General features: G+C 42.2%; 1 protein-coding gene across 1 annotated transcript in view; it reads right to left on the reverse strand.

Annotated features, from left to right (window-relative positions):
• Nucleotides 1-18,271, reverse strand: part of LOC129853821 (tyrosine-protein phosphatase non-receptor type 13-like) — a 129,679-nt gene that overhangs the window by 22,652 nt on the left and 88,756 nt on the right. The window contains exons 29-32 of the mRNA XM_055920242.1: nt 11,057-11,193; nt 10,561-10,709; nt 10,321-10,411; nt 202-358 (exon numbers count right to left, since the gene is read on the reverse strand). Of these exons, the coding sequence (XP_055776217.1) occupies nt 202-358; nt 10,321-10,411; nt 10,561-10,709; nt 11,057-11,193 (534 nt within the window). The remainder of the gene's footprint in view (nt 1-201; nt 359-10,320; nt 10,412-10,560; nt 10,710-11,056; nt 11,194-18,271) is intronic.

Raw genomic sequence — 18,271 nt, forward strand, 5'->3', positions numbered from 1 at the left:
TCAGCACTGACACACCAGTATTGTGTTCATTACGCATCAACTAGAAGAAAGCAGACGGAAACAGGGAGGGACTACATGGACTTATCCAATAATAAATGCAGATTTTCTACTGGAAAATGTTTTCTGTCAAAACATTTGTGTGCGCACTGATGTCATGTACTGTATGTAAACACTTTTCACAACACAGTAATCACCACAGACCTGTTCTCCCAGACCATCTGCCAGAAGTCGGGCACGGTGGAGGGCAGAGGACCCTGGCAGGAGATATAGAAGAACTCCTCGCTGCCAACCTCCATACGGATATAACTGGCGTTAATATAGTCCTGGTTATCACCCACTAGAACACGCGTCTTATCATCTAGAGAATGGGAAGAGAGAGCGAGAGAGGGGTTAGAGAGGGGCAGAGAGAGATAGTTATATAGTCATGCTGTGTGTGTGTGTGTGTGTGTGTGTGTGTGTGTGTGTGTGTGTGTGTGTGTGAGGAGGACATATTTTCCAAATGACTAATAAAATAATCTGAATCAGAAAAATGGTCAGATGTAAACTACCGTTCAAAAGTTTGGGGTCACTTAGAAAGAAAAGCAATTGTTTTTGTCCTTTAAAATAACATAACATTCATCAGAAATACAGTGTAGACATTATTAATATTGTAAATGACCATTGTGGCTGGAAACGGCTGATTTTTAATGGAAATTTCAACAAAGGCCCATTATCAGCAACCATCACCCCTGTGTTCCAATGGCACGTTGTGTTAGCTAATCCAAGTTTATCATTTTTAAAGGCTAATTGATCATTAAAAAAACCTTTTGCAATTATGTTAGCACAGCTGAAAACTGTTGTTCTGATTAAAGAAGCAATACAACTGGCCTTCTTTAAACTAGTTGAGTACCTGGAGCATTTGTGGGTTCGATTATAGGCTCAAAATATCCAGAAATGACACCACACTCCGAGTGAACTCACCTCCTCCCTGTAGGCTGTCTCGTCGTTGTTGGTAATCAAGCCCACTACTGTTGTGTCGTCTGCAAACTTGATGATTGAGTTGGAGGCATGCATGGCCATGCAGTCATGGGTGAACAGGGACTACAGGAGGAGGCTGAGCACGCAACCTTGTGTTGAGGATCAGCAAAGTGGAGATGTTGTTTCCTACCTTCACCACCTGGGGGCGGCCCATCAGAAAGTCCAGGACCCAATTGCACAGGGCGGGGTTGAGACCCAGGGCCTCAAGCTTAATGATAAGCTTGGAGGGTACTATGGTGTTGAATACTGAGCTGTAGTCAATGAACAACATTCTTACATACGTAGGTATTCCTCTTGTCCAGATGGGATAGAGCAGTGTGCAGTGTGATGGACGATTGTATTGTCTGTGGCCCTATTTTGGTGGTATACAAATTGAAGTGGGTCTAGCATGGCAGATAAGGGGGAGGTGATATGATCCTTGAACCGTCTCTCAAAGCACTTCATGATGACAGACTGGGATAGGGAGAGACTGAATATGTCCGTAAACACACCAGCCAGCTGGTCTGCACATGATCTCAGGATGCGGCTAAGATGCCGTCTGGACCAGCAGCCTTGTGAGGGTTAACACGTTTAAATGTCTTACTCATGTCGGCCACAGAGGAGGAGAGGGGGGGCCTGCAGTCCTTGGTAGCGGGCCACGTCGGTGGCACTTTATTACCCTCAAAGCGGGCAAAGAAGGTGTTTAGTTTGTCTGGAAGCAAGACGTTGGTGTCCGTGACGTGGCTGGTTTTATTTTTGTAGTCCGTGATTGGCTCTAGACCCTATCACATATGTCTCGTGTCTGAGCCGTTGAATTGGGACTCAACTTTGTCCCTATACCAGCATTTCATTTGTTGGATTGCCTTGCGGAGGGAATAACTACACTGTTTATATTCCCATATTCCCAGTCATCTTTCCATGGATAAATGCGGTGGTTCACGCTTTCAGTTTTGCACGAATGCAGCCATCTATCCATGGTTTCTGGTTAGGGTAGGTTTTAATCATCACAGCGGGTACAACATCTCCAATGCACTTCCTTATAAACTCACTCAACGAATCAGTGTATAAATCAATGTAATTCTCTGAGGCTGCCAGGAACATTTCCCAGTCCGAATGATCAAAACAATCTTGAAGCGTTGGTTCCGATTGGTCAGACCAGCATTGAATAGTTCTTGTCATGGGCATGTCTTGTTTGAGTTTCTTCCTATAGGACGGTAGTAGCAAAATGGAGGCATGGTCAGATTTGTTGCTAATGCTACTTTGCTACCTGCCAACTTTAATATATATATTTTTTAATTCCCTCGCTCAACTTTTTTCATTCAACTTTTTCACCCCGGGCGCTTTATCTGGACATGGTTCTACAGGACCTCCACCAGCAAAAGCTAAGTAGTAACATGCTTTACAGTCGCTGTACTCATAATAAACAGGAGAACGATCGCCTTATGGTGAGGATATCTGTGCTGCAAGCCCAGCTTCAGACGCAATCGTTAGGCAGGGTAATTTAAGTGTAGAAAAGGATGAAACAGCGTCTGAGCCACCAATAAGTGCCGATAGTAGTATAAATCCCATCGCACAGTCCCCGCAGCCAGACAATTTTCTAATGGCCTCTGGAAGGAAATGCTGTAGGAATGCTCAACCGGTGTTGCTCATTCAGCCAACATAAACTTCCAACCGGTTCTCCCCATTAAGCAATGGGTCGGAGTCTGAGGCCGAGCCATCTCTAGTCTCTATTCCACCCGTTATGGGGTCTGAGACACCGAAGCCTCCCACCATTAGCTCTGACAAATTGAAAACCCTAGTCATTGGCGACTTCATTACACGCAGTAGATTTAAAAATAATAATCCAGCGATCATACATTGTTTACCAGGGGGCAGGGCTACCAACGTTAAGGCTAATCTGAAGATAGTGCTGGCTAAGGCTAAAAATGGCGAGTGTAGAGTATAGGGATATTGTCATCCATGTTGGCACCAATGATGTTAGGATGAAACAGTCAGAGGTCACCAAGCGCAACATAGCTTCAGCGTGTAAATCAGCTAGAAAGATGTGTCGGCATCTAGTAATTGTCTCTGGCCCCCTCCCAGTTAGGGGGTGATGAGCTCTACAGCAGAGTCTCACAACTCAATTGCTGGTTGAAAACTGTTTTCTGCCCCTCCCAAAAGATAGAATTTGTACATAATTCGCCCTCATTCTGACCAAGCCTGGCCAGCTGAGGAGTGACGAACTCCATGCTAGCTGGAGGGGTGCTCTTATCTTATCTATGAACATAGACAGACCTAGTCTGGCACTAGCACAGTCAGTGTAGTCAGCTCAACTATCCGTATTGAGACCGTGTCTGTGCCTCGATCTAGGTTGGGCAAACCTAAACATGCCGGTGTTCGTTTTAGCAATCTCACTGGAATAAAGGCCTCCTCCATTCCTGTCATTATTGAAAGAGATTGTGATATCTCACATCTCAAAATAGGGCTACTTAAATGTTAGATCCTTCACTTCCAAGGCAGTTATAGTCAATGAACAAATCACTAATCATAATCTTGACGAGATTGGCCTGACTGAAACATGGTTTAAGCCTGATGAATTTACTGTGTTAAATGAGGCCTCTCCTCCTGGTTACACCAGTGACCATATCTCCCACACATAATGTGTTTTCGTCTTTTGAACTTCTAGTCATGAAATCTATGCAGCCTACTCAATCACTTTTTATTGCTACTATTCAGGAGTTCCCTGAATTCCTGTCGGACCTTGTAGTCATGGCAAATAATATTCACATTTTTGGTGACTTTAATATTCACATGGAAAAGTCCACAGGACCACTCCAAAAGGCTTTCGGAGCCATCATCGACTCAGTGGGTTTTGTCCAACATGTCTCCGGACCTACTCACTGCCACAGTCATACTCTGGACCTAGTTTTGTCCCGTGGAATAAATATTGCGGATCCTAATGTTTTTCCTTATAATCATGGACTATCGGACCACCATTTTATTAAGTTTGCAATAGCAACAAATAATCTACTCAGACCCCAACCAAGGATCATCAAAAGCCGTGCTATAAATTCTCAGACAACCGAAAGATTCATAAATGTCCTTCCAGACTCCACCTACCCAAGGATGTCAGAGTACAAAAATCAGTTAACTTCTTTGGGAACGGGGGCAGCATTGAGTAGCTTGGATGAATAAGGTGCCCAGAGTAAACTGCCTGCTACTTAGGCCCAGAAGCTAGAATATGCATATAATAATAATAGTAGATTTGGATAGAAAACACTCTAAAGTTTCCAAAACTGTTAAAATAATGTCTGTGAGTATAACAGAACTCATATTGCAGGCAAAAACCCGAGGAAAATCCAACCAGGAAGTGGGAAATCTGAGGTTTGTAGTCTTTTTAAGTGATTGCCTATCCAATATACAGTGTAAATGGGGTCAGATTGTCTGACTTCCTTCCTAAGGATTCCACTAGATGTCAACAGTCTTTAGAACGTTGTTTCAGACTTCTACTATGAAAGGGGAGCGAATAAGAGCTGTTTGAACCAGGGGTTTGGCTGAAAGCCTTGCGCGCGGCCGTGAGCGCGAGCTCCGTTTCCTGTCATTTCTAAAGACAAAGGAATTGTCCGGTTGGAATATTATCGAAGATTTATGATAAAAACATCCTAAAGATTGATTCTATACATCGTTTGACATGCTTCTACAAACTGTAATGGAACTTTTTTGACTTTTCGTCTGGATTTAGTTCCCGCGACTTGTGCATTTGGATTACAAGACTAAACGCGCGAACATTACATTTACATTACAGTCATTTAGCAGACGCTCTTATCCAGAGCGACTTACAAATTGGATATATATATATTTAACCAGGCAAGTCTGTTAAGAACAAATTCTTATTTTCAATGACGGCCTAGGAACAGTGGGTTAACTGCCTTGTTCAGGGGAAGAACGACAGATTTTTACCTTGTCAGCTCGGGGATTCGAACTTGCAACCTTTCGGTTACTAGTCCAACGCTCTAACCACTAGGCTACCTGCCACCTGCCGAACAAAAGAAACATTTATTGTCTAACATGGAGACCTGGGAGTGCCATCAGATGAAGATCATCACAGGTAAGTGATTCATTTTAACGCTATTTCTGACTTTTGTGACACCTCTCCTTGGTTGGAAAATGGCTGTATGGTTTTCTGTGGCTAGGCGCTGACCTAACATAACCGCAAAGTGTGCTTTCGCCGTAAAGCTTTTATGAAATCTGACACAGCGGTTGCATTAAGGAGATGTTTATCTTTAATCGAATGTTTAACACTTGTATCTTTCATCAATGTTTATGATGAGTATTTCTGTAATTTGATGTGGCTCTCTGCGCTTTCACCGGATGTTTGTTTGAGACAATGCATTTCTGAACATAACGCACCAATTTCAAATTAGGTTTTTGGACATAAAGATGAACTTTATCGAACAAAACACACATTTATTGTCTAACATGGAGTCCTAGGAGTGCCATCTGGTGAAGATCATCAAAGGTTAGTGATTCATTTTAACGCTATTTCTGTCTTTTGTGACACCTCTCCTTCTTTGGAAAATGGCTGTATGGTTTTCTGTGGCTAGGCGCTGACCTAACATAATCGCAGTGTGCTGTCGCCGTAAAGCCTTTTTGAAATCAGACACTGTGGCTGGATTAACAAGAAGTTTATCTATAAAATTGTGTATAATACTTGTATGTTTGAGGAATTTTAATTATGAGATTTCTGTTGTTTGAATTTGGCGCCCTGCAATTTCACTGGCTGTTGGCGAGGTGGGACGCTACCGTTCTACATATCCCAGAGAGGTTAACCACCTAACTGAGGAACTAAATTTAACCTTGCATAATACCCTAGATGTAGTCGCACCCCTAAAAACAAAAAACATTTGTGATAAGAAACTAGCTCCCTGGTATACAGAAAATACCTGAGCCATGAAGCAAACTTCCAAAAAATTGGAACGGAAATGGCGCTACACCATTCTTCCGATTAGCTTGGAAAGACAGTACCGTGCAGTATCAAAGAGCCCTCACTGCTGCTCGATCATCCTATTTTTCCAACTTAATTGAGGCAAATAAGAACAATCCAAAATGTATTTTTGATACTGTCGCAAAGCTAACTAAAAAGCAGCATTGGATGGCTTTCACTTCAGCAGTGATACATTCACGGACTTCTTTGACGAAAAGCTCATGATCATTAGAAAGCAAATTACAGACTCCTCTTTAAATCTGCGTATTTCTCCAAAGCTCATTTGTCCCGAGTCTGCACAACACTGCTAGGACCTAAGATCAAGGGATACACTCAAGTTTTTCAATACTATATCTCTTGACACATTGATGAAAATAGTAATGGACTCTAAACCTCCAAGCTGCATACTGGACCCTATTCCAACTAAACTACCAAAAGAGCTGCTTCCTGTGTTTGGCCCTCCTATGTTGAACATAATAAATGGCCCCTATCCACCGGATGTGTACCAAACTCACTAAAAGTGGCAGTAATAAAGCCTCTCTTGAACCAGAAAATATAAAAAACTATCGGCCTATATCGAATCTCCCATTCCTCTCAAAAAAAATGTTTAAAGCTGTTGGTGTCTGGTTTTATTTCCCATCATAGCCTGAGACTGCACTCGTGAAGGTGGTAAAATACCTTTTAATGGCGTCAGACAAAGGCTCTGCATCTGTCCTTGTGCACCTAGACCTTAGTGCTGCTTTTGATACCATCGAGCTCCACATTCTTTTGGAGAGATTGGAAACTTAAATTGGTCTACATGGGCAAGTTCTGGCCTGGTTTAGATCTTATCTTTTGGAAAGATATCAGTTTGTCTCTGTGGATGGTTTGTCCTCTGACAAATCAACTGTAAATTTCAGTGTTCCTCGAGATTCAGTTTTAGGACCACTATTGTTTTCACTATATATTTTACCTCTTGGTGATGTAATTCGGAAACATAATGTTATCTTTCATTGCTATGCGGACGATACACAGCTGTAAATTTCGATGAAACATGGTGAAGCCCAAAAATTGCCCTCCCTGGAAGCCTGTGTTTCAGACAAAAAGTGAATGGTGGCAAATGTTTTACTTTTAAACTCAGACAAAACAGAGATATAGAGAGTATATAGAGAGTCAGGACACCCGTTTAACGTCCCATCCGAAAGACAGCACCCTACACAGGGCAGTGTCCCCAATCACTGCCCTGGGGCATTGTGATATTTTTTAGACCAGAGGAAAGAGTGCCTCCTACTGGCCCTCCAACACCACTTCCAGCAGCATCTGGTCTCCCATCAGGGACTGACCAGGACCAACCCTGCTTAGCTTCAGAAGCAAGCCAGCAGTGGTATGCAGGGTGGTATGCTGTTATGGCTTCTTAGAAGCTTCTGATAGGCTAATTGACAGTCATTTTAGTCAATTTGAGGTGTATGTGTGGATGTATATCAAGGCCTATCTTCAAACTCAGTGCCTCTTTGCTTGACATCATGGGAAAAACAAAAGAAATCAGTCGAGACCTTAGAAAAAAAACTATAGACCTCCACAAGTCTGGTTCATCCTTGGGAGCAGTTTCCACACGCTGAAGGTACCATGTTCATCTGTACAAACAATAGTACGCAAGTATAAACACCATGGGACCATGCAGCCGTCATACCGCTCAGGAAGGAGATGCGTTCTATCTCCTAGAGATGAACGTACTTAGGTGCGAAAAGTGCAAATCAATCCCAGAAAAACAGCAAAGGACCTTGTGAATATGCTGGAGGAAACAGGTACAAAAGTAGCTATAGGAAGAAGCCACTGCTCCAAAACTGCCATAAAGAAGCCAGACTACGGTTCGCAACTGCACATGGGGACAAAGATTGTACTTTTTGGAGAAATGTCATCTGGTCTGATGAAACAAAAATAGAACTGTTTGGCCATAATTATGTTTGGAGGAAAAAGGGAGATGCTTGCAAGCCAAAGAACACCATCCCAACCATGAAGCACTGGGATGGCAGCATCATGTTGTGGGGGTGCTTTGCTGCAGGAGGGGTTAGTGCACTTCACAAAATAGATGGCATCATGAGGGGGGAAATTATGTGGATATATTGAAGCAACATCTCAAGACATCAGTCAGGAAGTTAAAGCTTGGTCGCAAATGGGTCTTCCAAATGAACAATGACCCCAAGCATACTTCCAAAGTTGTGGAAAAATGGCTTAAGGACAACAAAGTCCTATTGGAGTGGCCATCACAAAGCCCTGACCTCAATCCTATATAAAATGTGTGGGCAGAACTGAAAAAGCGTGTGCGAGCAAGGAGGCCTACAAACCTGACTCAGTTACACCAGCTCTGTCAAGAGGAATGGGCCAGAATTCACCCAACTTATTGTGGGAAGCTTGTGGAAGGATACCTAAAACGTTAGACCCAAGTTAAACAATTTCAAGGCAATGATACCAAATACTAATTGTGTGTATGTAAACTTCTGACCCACTGGGAATGTGATGAAATAAATAAAAGCTGAAATAAATCATTCTCTCTACTATTATTCTGACATTTCACATTCCTAAAATAAAGTGGTGATCCTAACTGACCTAAAACAGGGAATTTTTACTAGGATTAAATGTCAGGAATTGTAAAAAATTTAGTTTAAATGTAGTTGGCTAAGGTGTATGTAAACTTCTGACTTCAACTGTACATTCTAACTGTAGAATAAGAATAATGATTATATTTCCATAATTTCAACAGATCACCCAAGTGTTTTGATCTAAATCACCAGTCAAAAGGAAATAGCAATATTTGTTTACAAATAAGACCTAGATTTTTTGCCCATATTGTGCATACCTATGTGGCAGTGTGGAAATTATCTCAAATGAGATAAACTTTTGGTTGAAGTTTGAGTGATGAAACAATCAGAAAAACCCCACTGAAATGGCAAAAACTCCATTGAAATGGCGAAAACCCCATTGAAATACTTAAAATGTATGTGTTGCTAACCTAGGGTCATGCACAACTCATAAAGCAAATGTAGAACTTTTATTATTCAAGAACATAAAATACCGTAAAAAATATAATTATATGATATTCTGTCCATATCGCCCTAGTGTGTGTGTATGCATTTGAGGATCAGGTCTGATCTTTTCCCATGACAATGTTCTCAAACCCTCTAACGCGCTAAACTGTTTCAGTGTTTTTATGACTGTATATTTGGAGAACTTTCTGTCTCCAGCTTGTAAGAGGGAGAGAAGTCTCTGACAAGCAGACTTGCCTCACCTATCACTCACACAGCCGTAAATTACCACAGCAATCGGATTAGTTTAATTTAATTGCCATGTTGCATGTAGTCCAGTGTGTGTGTGTGTGTGTGTGTTGTATGGAGTCAAGTGCTCCACTGTTCACCTGTAAATGTATACCTTCTGTTACACTCTTTCCATCCTGTCACTAGCTGCTGTATATAGGGGTGCTGTGGCAGTTTCCTCTCAGGTAATAGTGATCAGTCAACACTGTAAACATGCTGACTAGAAATGTTTCATTTGTGAGAGTGTGAGTGAAAATAAATATCCTAAATATGGGAAGTCATAAAATAAGGGATAAGATTTGAATAAACACTGCCCAGCAAGCAAAACTGGTTGCAATGACGATATTATGGTCAGGTTATATACCGGTTGTATAAGGACGTTTTGTTGATGTCTTTAAAGCGGCAACTTGCAATTGCTACATCAATTTTTTTACTTTTAAATAATAACATACTGTATACCCATTGATTCTTGAAGAATATAACTTGTGAATGCCTCACGAGCTTAGTTCAACTGCGCTACCCCATCAGAACCCAAAATAAAAGCTTGTTTTACTCCAATGTTTGTAACCAATGTCATTGTAAACAAACACTGTATAGCCTCAAAACATTACTAGAACTGTACACTTGATCTCCTGGGTGGTAAGTCCTTGCATCCATAGCTCTGTCTATGAATTTGAAAGTGGTTACATTTCTCCAGCCCCATCCCTCAGCTGTTTACCATATCAGTGGCGGGGTAAACCACTTTGTTATTGTTTGAAATGCAGATTGCCCCTTTAAGCTACCACAAAAAAACAATACTTATCTTGAACTATTATCTGACCAGATAACGACCAAAATATGACATCTTTCCCATGATGTCTTGTTATTGTCATTAAAAATACCTCTCATCTGGTTGCAACAAGGACCACTGGGTTGTGGTCTTACAACCAGAAAATGATGACATTAAAGACGTCTTGTGTCAATTTGGCCCGCAGCTGTTCTCTCTAGCCCCAGCCCAGATTAGATAGTTCTAGTGCAGACTACACAGCAGGGTAAAAGGAACTGTAGTTTAACTAGTTTAACAGAACTTACAGGGCAGGATGTCCTGGTAGCGGTTCTTCTCCCGGTTCTCAGGAGCTTTCCCCACCAGACAGTTATCAAATGGCTTTAGATGCTCCAAGGCCTAAAACAAACAACACAAACAACAGCAACTGAAAATGTTTGCTTCTGCTATCGAAAAGGCAGACCAACGTGCATGATATGGTTAGCATACTTCCTTAGTGTGTGTTTGCGTGCGTGTATGTGTATGAGGAACACAAACTGTATACCCACCATGAACTCTCGGACCAGTTCTTGCTGGTCTAGTTGATGTTGTAGTATCTGTATCAGGGCTTTCACTCTGGGCCCAGAGTATTGACTGGTCTTAGCTGGACTGATCATGGCTAGGCTGGCCAACTCTTCTTCTGAAATTATAGGTGGGCCTGGAGAGAGAGGGGAGGGAATCAGTTCTTACATTTTAGTCATTTAGCAGACCCTCTTATCCAGAGCGACTTACAGGCGCAATTAGGGTTAAGTGTCTTGCTCAAGGGCACATTGGCAGTTTGCTAACTAGTCGGCTCGGGGATTCGAACCAGCGGGCTTTAGAGCAAAGGCTCTTAACCGCTAGGCTACCTGTAGTAAGGTTTTTGTAGACCAACCATTTAACAGTGCTAGAAAAAGAAAAAGCCATGATGCAAGAGCTCCTGGAGCAGTTCAGTGGTTAAGTGCCCTTGCTCAAAGCCACAACGGCAAACAAAAAGGGACTTGAACGGGCGGCCCTGCCCTGTACCTGAGGAAGGTGACATCATCTCCTGATCATTAGCTTCAAACGTCCCATCATCCTCATCCTCGCTGCTCCAGCCGTCTGATTGGCTTTTCTTGCTGCCCGTGATGGGTTCGCCCAATGTCGTCACAGAGATTTGGTTCCTGGAGGGGAGGGGTCAGGGATGAAACCATTCCTACTCTTCTGTAGGGGTCAGACCAGAACATTTATATTGTTCCGTAATAGGGTTGAAATCGTGCAGGGCTGACCCTCCTTTCCCTGCTTCTTTTTTACCTGACCTACAGGGTTGCGCTTTACATGACTTTCAGCTTATAAAGGCTTCCTAAAACCCTACTAATGCCTTCATAAGCACTACATAAATGTATTAAAGCATCTATAACCGTATGTCATGCTTTATAAAGTGTTCATAAATGTGGCATAACTGTGTGACATAATCACCAATGTCAAATGTGACATAACAAATGTGACATATAATAAAAACATGTGCTTTATAAAGGGTGACATTTTGGGCTGAAGGATGGCATACGCTCTAAAGGGATGACATCTTAGTCACATTACACCTAATCTCATTCCTAGACATTTCCACCCAAATGTGCAGAAGGTCTGGTGGACCTGCGCATCAAACTTCATTAGTTAGGGTTAGGTTTAAAATACAATTTTAAGAAGATACATTATGGAAATGGGAAGGGTTAAGTAGTATTAAGTAGTGATAATGACAAATACTTTACTCAGTAAGGTCATTCCTATAGAATTCTATGGTCACTCCCACTAAGGCCAAATTGGTTGATAGATATTCACAGGCTTATATGTGCTGTGTGCAATAGCCTGGGGACGACGCTACCACAAGAAACACTTGATGAAAGCCACCAACATAATGAAATTGAAAGTGTCTTTCTTCTGGAACCAAGTCACATGTTCCTCAGTACACAAACATGCACACAACAAAAACATTCACCCCCCCCCCACCGGGGAAGATCAGCGACAAAATGTTGGCACCATTGTAACAGGTTGCAATCAAGCCCTGGTCTCCAGCATGGGAACAGGTAGTCTCAGGTTGGACTACTCCAAATCATATTGGTTCTGACACACTCACACACACGCTTTGCAGGTCCATCAACCAATTGAAATACCTCTCACATCCTACAGTAACCACCTGCGGATCATGAAGGGACCCTTCATAAATAAGCAGAATATTAATAACCTATTTATTGACACTATGTGGTGTCCTGTAATACTTAGTTTGAAGTTAGACACCTTTGGTCATTCATAACACATACAGTGACCACGGAAAGTATTCAGACCCCTTGACTTTTTTTTTTTACGTTACAGCCTTATTCTAAAATGTATTCAATCGTTATTTTCCCTTATCAATCTACACACAATACCACATAATGACAAAGCAAAAACAGGTTTCAAGAATTTTTTGCAAATTCATAAAAAATGTAATACTGAAATATCCCTTTTACATAAGTATTCAGACGCTTTACTCAGTACTTTGTTGAAGCACCTTTGGCAACGATTACAGCAGCGAGTCTTTCTGGGTATGGCACTACAATCTTGGCACACCTGTATTTGGGGAGTTTCACCCAATCTTCTCTGCAGATCTTCTCAAGCTCTGTCAGGTTGGATGGGGAGCATTGCTGCACAGTTATTTTCAGGTCAATCTAGATATGTTAGGACATTCAGATTTGTCCCGAAGCCACTCCTGCTTTGTCTTGGCTGTGTGCTTAGGGTCGTTGTCCTGTTGGAAGGTGAACATTCACCCCAGACTGAGGTCCTGAGCGCTCTAGAGCATGTTTTCATTGAGGATCTCTCTGTACTTTTCTCCGTTCATCTTTCCCTCGATCCTGACTAATATCCCAGTCTCTGCCACTAAAAAACATCCCCGCAGCATGATGCTGCCACCACAATGCTTCACCGTAGGGATGGTGTCAGGTTTTCTCCAGAAGTGACACAAGGCATTCAGGCCAAAGAGTTCAATCTTGGTTTCATCAGACCAAAGAATCTTGTTTCTCATGGTCTGAGAGTCTTTAGGTGCATTTTGGCAAACTCCAAGGGGCTGAATACTAATGTGAATAATGAATTTCTGTTTTTGAAAATATATATTTTGCAAAAACGTCTTAACCTGTTTTCGCTTTGTCATTATTGGGTATTGTTTGTAGATTGCTGAAAAAATAAACATATTTAATCAATTTTAGAATAAGGCTGCAATGTAACAAAATGTGGAAAAATCAGTGTCTCATCAACAACACTAAAAAAGTACTTCCGGGTCACGAAATTAAAATACAAAATCTAAATAAAAGTCCTTCACGTAATAGTAGAAAAGTGTCAATAACCATTCATGATATATGTAAAATAATTGTCTAAACATTAACAATGATTCATATTTGTTCATATTTAAGTGACATGCATTAAATGACTGTTTAAAAACATGTTCCATGGTCAAATAAATGAAGACAATGCGAATCACTGTATATGGAATACATATTGGCTTAGAGAAATAACTCATTCTGCAACAGCAAAATAATTGTAGTGAATACTCAGTAGGGTCTGTAGAATGTACTGTATGGTATCATTTCATGGGGGTCTGAATGATACAGAGTGTTGCTGGCCTTTTACGCCACCCATTCCATTGGCGGCCGAATCACATTCAATGTCACACTCAATGTACTCCACATTCAATGGGCATGCTCACTGAATTAAAGGGCAAGTACACTCAAAAATCGACATTTCTTGGTCCCGTGTGGTCCCGTGTGGCTCAGTTGGTAGAGCATGGCGCTTGCAACACCAGGGTTGTGGGTTCAATTCCCACAGGGGGACCAGGGTTCAATTCCCATGGGGGGACCAGGATGAATATGTATGAACTTTCCAATTTGTAAGTCGCTCTGGATAAGAGCGTCTGCTAAATGACTTAAATGTAATGTAAATGTAAGATTGTTTCCAGACCTCAAAAGACATCCCCTGATGTGGTTTAAGCATTGTTGTTAACACAGAAAATTAAATGCTGTTGTTTTTCTATGAAAAAAGTGTGAAAAAACTGGGGTAAACCGAAACCTGGAAAACCAAAACCAAGAAAACGGAATAAAAAAAAACAAAACAGAAGTAGGCTAAAAATTTCAAACTATTTTAAAAGGCTCTACCAATATTTTGGGGTAAGTTGAGATCAAGTCCAATATTGACTATGCACCCTAGTGGGTGCACTAATGTTTTAGTGAAATATAATATAATTCAACAAATGTACCATACAGTCATGCGTGAATACATTTTTACATATGGGTTGTCAAGGGAATTGATCCCAATATGTGAGAAGCACAGGTTTATGTCATATTTGACATAGTGGGTTATGTCAGATTTGACATTGGTTGTTATGTCACAGAGTTAGGCCAAATGTATGAATCCTTTATAAAAGCATGACATATGCTTATAGATGATTTGTAACACATTTATTTAGGGTTTATGAAGGCTTTATCATTTTTTTTATTTTATTTATTTCACCTTTATTTAACCAGGTAGGCAAATTGAGAACACGTTCTCATTTACAATTGCGACCTGGCCAAGATAAAGCAAAGCAGTTCGACACATACAACAACACATAGTTACACATGGAGTAAAACAAACATACAGTCAATAATACAGTGAAAAATAAGTCTATATACAATATGAGCAAGTGAGGTGAGATAAGGGAGGTGAAGGCAAACAAAATATATATATAAATAAATAAAAATATAAAAAGGCCATGGTGGCGAAGTAAGTACAATATAGCAAGTAAAAAAAACACTGGAATGGTTGGTTTGCAGTGGAAGAAGGTGCAAAGTAGAGATAGAAATAATGGGGTGCAAAGGAGCAAAAATAAATAAATACAGTAGGTAAAGAGGTAGTTGTTTGGGCTAAATTATAGATGGGCTATGTACAGGTGCAGTAATCTATGAGCTGCTCTGACAGCTGGTGCTTAAAGCTAGTGAGGGAGATAAGTGTTTCCAGTTTCAGAGATTTTTGTAGTTCGTTCCAGTCATTGGCAGCAGAGAACTGGAAGGAGAGGCGGCCAAAGGAAGAATTGGTTTTGGGGGTGACCAGAGAGATATACCTGCTGGAGCGCGTGCTACGGGTGGGCGTTGCTATGGTGACCAGCGAGCTGAGATAAGGGGGGACTTTACCTAGCAGGGTCTTGTAGATGACCTGGAGCCAGTGGGTTTGGCGACGAATGTGAAGCGAGGGCCAGCCAACGAGAGCGTACAGGTCGCAGTGGTGGGTAGTATATGGGGCTTTGGTGACAAAACGGATGGCACTGTGATAGACTGCATCCAATTTATTGAGTAGGGTTTTGAAGGCTATTTTGTAAATGACATCACCGAAGTCGAGGATTGGTAGGATGGTCAGTTTTACAAGGGTATGTTTGGCAGCATGAGTGAAGGATGCTTTGTTGCGGAATAGGAAGCCGATTCTAGATTTAACTTTGGATTGGAGATGCTTGATGTGAGTCTGGAAGGAGAGTTTACAGTCTAACCAGACACCTAGGTATTTGTAGTTGTCCACATATTCTAAGTCAGAGCCGTCCAGAGTAGTGATGTTGGACAGGCGGGCAGGTGCAGGCAGCGATCGGTTGAAGAGCATGCATTTAGTTTTACTTGTATTTAAGAGCAATTGGAGGCCACATAAGGAGAGTTGTATGGCATTGAAGCTCGCCTGGAGGGTTGTTAGCACAGTGTCAAAAGAAGGGCCAGAAGTATACAGAATAGTGTCGTCTGCGTAGAGGTGGATCAGAGACTCACCAGCAGCAAGAGCGACATCATTGACGTATACAGAGAAGAGAGTCGGTCCAAGAATTGAACCCTGTGGCACCCCCATAGAGACTGCCAGAGGTCCGGACAACAGACCCTCCGATTTGACACACTGAACTCGATCAGAGAAGTAGTTGGTGAACCAGGCGAGGCAATCATTAGAGAAACCAAGGCTGTCGAGTCTGCCGATGAGGATGTGGTGATTGACAGAGTCAAAAGCCTTGGCCAGGTCAATGAATATGGCTGCACAGTACTGTTTCCTATCGATAGCAGTTAAGATATCGTTTATGACCTTGAGCGTGGCTGAGGTGCACCCATGACCAGCTCTGAAACCAGATTGCATAGCGGAGAAGGTATGGTGGGATTCGAGATGGTCGGTAATCTGTTTGTTGACTTGGCTTTCGAAGACCTTAGAAAGGCAGGGTAGGATAGATATAGGTCTGTAGCAGTTTGGGTCTAGAGTGTCTCCCCCTTTGAAGAGGGGGATAACCGCAGCTGCTTTCCAATCTTTGGGAATCTCAGACGACACGAAAGAGAGGTTGAAAAGGCTGGTAATAGGGGTGGCAACAATTTCAGCAGATAGTTTTAGAAAGAAAGGGTCCAGATTTTCTAGCCCGGCTGATTTGTAAGGGTCCAGATTTTTCAGCTCTTTCAGAACATCAGCTGACTGTATTTGGGATTAAGAGAAGTGGGGAAGGCTTGGGCGAGTAGCAGAGGGGAGGGCAGTGCTGTTGACCGGGGTAGGGGTAGCCAGGTGGAAAGCATGGCCAGCCGTAGAAAAATGCTTATTGAAATTCTCAATTATAGTGGATTTGTCGGTGGTGACAGTATTTCCTATCTTCAGTGCAGTTGGAAGCTGGGAGGAGGTGTTCTTATTCTCCATGGACTTTACAGTGTCCCAGAACTTTTTTGAGTTTGTGTTGCAGGAAGCAAATTTCTGCTTGAAAAAGCTAGCCTTGGCTTTTCTAACTGCCTGTGTATACTGGTTTCTAGCTTCCCTGAAAAGTTGCATATCACGGGGGCTGTTCGATGCTAATGCAGAACACCATAGGATGTTTTTGTATTGGTTAAGGGCAGTCAGGTCTGGAGAGAACCAAGGGCTATATCTGTTCCTGGTTCTAAATTTCTTGAATTGGGCATGCTTATTTAAGATGGTGAGGGAGGCATTTTAAAAAAATATCCAGGCATCCTCTACTGACGGGATGAGATCAATATCCTTCCAGGATACCTCGGCCAGGTCGATTAGAAAGGCTTGCTCGCTGAAGTGTTTCAGGGAGGGTTTGACAGTGATGAGTGGAGGTCGTTTGATCGCTGACCCATTACGGATACAGGCAATGAGGCAGTGATCGCTGAGATCTTGGTTGAAAACAGCAGAGGTGTATTTGGAGGGCAAGTTGGTTAGGATGATGTCTATGAGGGTACCCGTGTTTACGGAATTGGGGTGATATCTGGTAGGTTCATTGATAATTTGTGTGAGTTCGAGGGCATCAAGCTTAGATTGTAGGATGGCTGGGGTGTTAAGCATGTTCCAATTTAGGTCGCCTAGCAGCACAAGCTCTGAAGATAGATGGGGGGCAATCAGTTCACATATGGTGTCCAGAGCACAGCTGGGGGCAGAGGGTGGTCTATAGCAGGCGGCAACAGTGAGAGACTTGTTTTTAGAGAGGTGGATTTTTAAAAGTAGGAGTTCAAATTGTTTCGGAACAGACCTGGATAGTAAAACAGAACTCTGCAGGCAATCTTTGCAGTAGATTGCAACACCGCCCCCTTTGGCCGTTCTATCTTGTCTGAAAATCTTGTAGTTAGGGATGAAAATGTCAGAATTTTTGGTGGTCTTCCTAAGCCAGGATTCAGACACGGCTAAAACATCTGGGTTGGCAGAGTGTGCTAAAGCAGTGAACAAAACAAACTTAGGGAGGAGGCTTCTAATGTTAACATGCATGAAACCAAGGCTATTACGGTTACAGAAGTCATCAAAAGAGAGCGCCTGGGGAATAGGAGTGGAGCTAGGTACTGCAGGGCCTGGATTCACCTCTACATCACCAGAGGAACAGAGGAGGAGTAGGATAAGGGTACGGCTAAAAGCTATGAGAATTGGTCGTTTAGAACGTCTAGAACAGAGAGTAAAAGGAAGTTTCTGGGGGCGATAAAATAGCTTCAAGGAATAATGTACAGATAAAGGTATGGTAGGATGTGAATACAGTGGAGGTAAACCTAGGTAATGAGTGATGATGAGAGAGATATTGTCTCTAGAAACATCATTGAAACCAGGTGATGTCATCGCATATGTGGGTGGTGGAACTGAGAGGTTGGATATATAGTGAGCAGGGCTAGAGGCTCTACAGTGAAATAAGCCAATAAACACTAACCAGAACAGCAATGGACAAGGCATATTTACATTAAGGAGAGGCATGCTTAATCGAGTGATCATAAGGGTCCCGTG

The sequence above is a fragment of the Salvelinus fontinalis genome, chromosome 1, assembly GCF_029448725.1.
Source record: "Salvelinus fontinalis isolate EN_2023a chromosome 1, ASM2944872v1, whole genome shotgun sequence".
Taxonomy (NCBI): domain Eukaryota; kingdom Metazoa; phylum Chordata; class Actinopteri; order Salmoniformes; family Salmonidae; genus Salvelinus; species Salvelinus fontinalis.